The 3,701-nt window shown below is 50.7% G+C and overlaps 1 protein-coding gene across 10 annotated transcripts in view; it reads left to right on the top strand.

Moving 5' to 3' along the window:
• The first annotated feature begins 529 nt into the window (after nt 1–529).
• The window catches only part of Lrrc23 (leucine rich repeat containing 23), a 10,174-nt gene continuing 7,002 nt past the window's right edge, over nt 530–3,701 (top strand). Inside the window, exons 1-4 of one of the 10 annotated variants that reach the window (XM_026788116.1) lie at nt 530–604; nt 1,566–1,709; nt 1,828–1,937; nt 2,360–2,613. In XM_026788116.1, coding sequence (XP_026643917.1) covers nt 1,614–1,709; nt 1,828–1,937; nt 2,360–2,613 — 460 coding nt within the window. In that variant the 5' untranslated portion in view covers nt 530–604; nt 1,566–1,613. Of the gene's footprint in view, nt 605–777; nt 922–988; nt 1,037–1,151; nt 1,171–1,565; nt 1,733–1,827; nt 1,938–2,359; nt 2,614–3,701 lie in introns of those variants that run through there. The other 9 variants (XM_013352882.2, XM_026788115.1, XM_005365199.2 and 6 more) reach the window with 9 other exon arrangements.

Below are 3,701 nucleotides of genomic sequence, written 5' to 3'. Positions count from 1 at the left end.
GGAACTAGCTCTTGTAGACCAGGCTGGCCTCGAACTCACAGAGATCCACCTGCCTCTGCCTCCCGAGTGCTGGGATTAAAGGCGTGTGCCACCACAGCCTGGCTCCATTTTTTTTTAAGATTTATTAATTTTATCATGTTATGTGTATTGTTTTATGTGTTTGCCTGGTGCCCTTGGAGGTCGGAAGAGGGCATCAGATCTCCCTAGAGCTGGAGTGTGTGGGTGCTGGGAATCTTGGGAGAATAGCCACCTCTCTTAATCTCTGAGCCATCTCTCTGTCACCTGCAAGGCGTTCTTAAGGCAGGGCTTCTGCTCTGTCAGGTCACCTTCTGAGGCTTACCAGAAAATAGCAAACGAGCTGAACTCGAGCAGCAGCAGATCCCATCCTTGGTATTTCGTGCTTCTCCATTCATCCAAACCCTCTTTGCTTCTTAGGGATAGTCTTAAAGCACAATAAGTACCTCTGCATCGGACATCTGGTCCCTTTAAGGACATAATGGCCAACCCCGCCTCCCTCCCACCTCGCTGCAATGCTGTTCTAAGTGGACCATTGTTTAATGTCCTCGGACAATTAGCCGCGTGACACTCTCCTTGTCTCCTCCAGGTTCGTGGGAGTGGGAATTTGGCCTCGTAACTTGGCAACCACTGAACTACCGGTTGAAGGTGCCTGTAGGGGCATTGGGGTTGGTGCTTTACGGTTGGGTTACTCCGGGTTCTTAACGGAAGCAGGCTGCAAAGCCAAGCGATCCCGCCCCCGTTGCCATAACAACGGTATACAGCTTCGACTACCCTCCCCCAGTTGCGTCTTCCGAAACAACAACAACAAAAAAGTAGTCCTGGCCTCTCAGCATCAAAATCCTCTCCGTAACTACTGCTAGAGGAAGAGAACCAGGGTCTGCACCCCCTCCGAAGGCGAGCAGGGTGGGGGAATTGGAGACTGCGCCTTAGGGCAATGGTGTTAAGCAGAGAGATGGCATTAGAAGAAATGAATGGAGACGGGGTTGGGGGTGGCAGGGAACCCGGAGGTGAGGTGTAGGTAGGTAAAAGAGGGGAGGAGGGTCTGGTGGGGGAAGATTTTAGGAGGACATGTAGAACTCTATCAAAGGGAATCCAGGAAGCAGGAACATGGGTTGCTGGGTCAGAGTTGGAGCCACTGTGAAGGCCAGAATGGTCAGGAGTTAGACAGGGTGTCCCGGAGGGAGCGGGGTCCTCCAAACAGAGGCTGGGAACCCAAACATGTTCTCTAGGATGCGGAAAGCTGCACGGTGGGAGGTCAGAGGTGGCCCGCTGTACAGGATACTTTTTTTTTTTAATTTAATTTTATTTTATTTTATTTTTGGTTTTTTGAGGCAGGGTTTCTATGTGGTTTTGGAGCCTGTCCTGGAACTAGCTCTTGTAGACCAGGCTGGTCTCGAACTCACAGAGATCCGCCTGCCTCTGCCTCCCAAGTGCTGGGATTAAAGGCGTGCGCCACCACCGCCCGTGTACAGGATACCTGTAAATGAAGGTGAGGGAACCGGAGGGTGTGATGGGGTGGGAACTAAGACCTCTTTTCTCGGTGCCAGGACTGAGTTTCAGCTGACTCCAGAGGGCAGAGGGGAGCAAGATGTCGGATGAAGATGACCTGGACGACATTGAGCCGGACCAGGATGATCTGGAGAAGGAAGAGGAGGACAAGGAGATGGAGGAGTGGGAAGACTACAAGAAGGGTGGGGAAGAAGTCTCTGAGGAAGTGAGAGCCGGGAGGAGGGGTCCCGGGGCTGGGGGCTGGGGGGGAGGGCTAGACAAGAGCTGCAAAGAGATGTCTTTACTGCCCTCCTCTTACAGTGGATGCCCAACCCCCTCACGGAGGCCATGATGAAGGAAGGGCTTTCTTTACTCTGCAAGACTGGCAGCGGACTGGCTCATGCATACATTAAGCTAGAGGCTAAAGACAGGTAAGGACCAAGAAGCTGGAGCCCCGCCAGCCTCCCCTCTCTCATTCCCGAGTGTTTTGGCTAGACCTGGTGACTCTCTCATCTGACCTAATGGCAAGAGAAGGAAGAAAGGCGTCTCCAGGGTCCATGGTCAGGTTGTACCTTGTACATGTTAGACAAGCCTTTTTTACCACGAAGCTACGTCTCCAAGCCCAGGCGGAGACTCCACAGTGAAGGCTTGTCTAGCATGTACAAAGGCTCTGGTTTTGATTGCTGCACTGAGAAACAAGAACAAGACTCCACCTGCCTCCTCTTCCCCCACCTACTCTGTCATCCCTTTATAAACTGTCTCTGCTGCCCTCGGCTCAGCATCTCTTCTAGGTTCTTGCTGGGTTCTTATCTTTTATGGTGAATCTCCCCCCACCCCCACCCCCATCTCCTAGGGACCTCACGGACATCAACCTGCTGCATTCCTACATCCATCTTCGTTACGTGGACATCTCTGAGAACCACATTACAGACCTGTCGCCACTCAACAGTCTCACCCACCTCCTGTGGCTCAAGGCTGATGGCAACCAGCTGCGAAGTGCCCGGATGAACGAGCTGCCCTACCTGCAGATCGCCAGTTTCTCTTACAACCAGATCGTGGACACAGAAGGCATCTTTCATCCCCGGCTAGGAAGCCTGGATCTCAAAGGTGGGTCCTTAGGAAGAAACACAGAGAACTTCCCTTCCTTGTGTGGGGTTGATGGAAGTAGACAGTATATGACTCTTGGCTAAGCCACTCAGCTGTCTGTATGGACTCACTCATAGTGTGTAGGACGTGCAGGACTGGGGGTATAACTCAGTATTAAAGCCTTGCCTATACTTATATGAGGCCTGGTCAAAAAAAGACACTTACTATAGCTCATTATAATATTCTCTTTTAATTTTAATCACGTGTGTGTGCATATGTGCAGGTGTCTGCGGAAACCAGAAGAAAGTGTCAGAACTCCTGTGATCTGCCTGATGTGGGTGCTGGGAACTGAACTCAGGTTCTCTGGGAGAGTACCCAGTGCTCTTAACCACTGAGCCATCTCTCCGACCCCTCCTTATAATATTCTTTATGACAGTTCTTCATGCTGGAATACAGAAATGAGCAAAACCAAAAATCTCTATTCTTATGCAGATTCACTCTAGTTTAGGGTGAGGGGCAGCTAACAATGAGAATAATAAGTAAATTGAGGCTGGAGCAATGGCTCAGAGGTTAAGAGCACTGACTGCTCTTCCAGAGGTCCTGAGTTCAATTCCCAGCAACCACATGGTGGCTCACAACCATCTATAACAAGATTTGGTGCCCTCATCTGATGTGTGGGCATACATGTCAGAACACTGTCTATATAATAAATCAATAAATCTTTTTTAAAAAGTAAGTAAAACCACGAGGGGTGCACCCACACACTGAGACAATGGGAATGTTCCATCGGGAACTCACCAAGGCCAGCTGGCCTGGGTCTGAAAAACCATGGGATAAAACCGGACTCACTGAACATAGCAGACAATGAGGACTACTGAGAACTCAAGAACAATGACACTGGGTTTTGATCCTACTGCACGTACTGGCTTTGTGGGAGCCTAGGCAGTTTGGATGCTTACCTAACTAGACCTGGAAGGAGGTCCTTGGACTTCCCACAGGACAGGGAACCCTGACTCCTCTTTGGGCTGATGAAGGAGGAGGAGTTGATTGGGGGAGGGGGAGGGAAATGGGAGGTGGTGGCGGGGAGGAGGCAGAAATCTTTAATAAAT

The sequence above is a fragment of the Microtus ochrogaster genome, unplaced genomic scaffold (assembly GCF_000317375.1).
Source record: "Microtus ochrogaster isolate Prairie Vole_2 unplaced genomic scaffold, MicOch1.0 UNK1, whole genome shotgun sequence".
Taxonomy (NCBI): Eukaryota; Metazoa; Chordata; class Mammalia; order Rodentia; family Cricetidae; genus Microtus; species Microtus ochrogaster.
The sequence above is the reverse complement of the archived record's forward strand: the minus strand, read 5'-3'. Positions and strand labels throughout refer to the sequence as shown.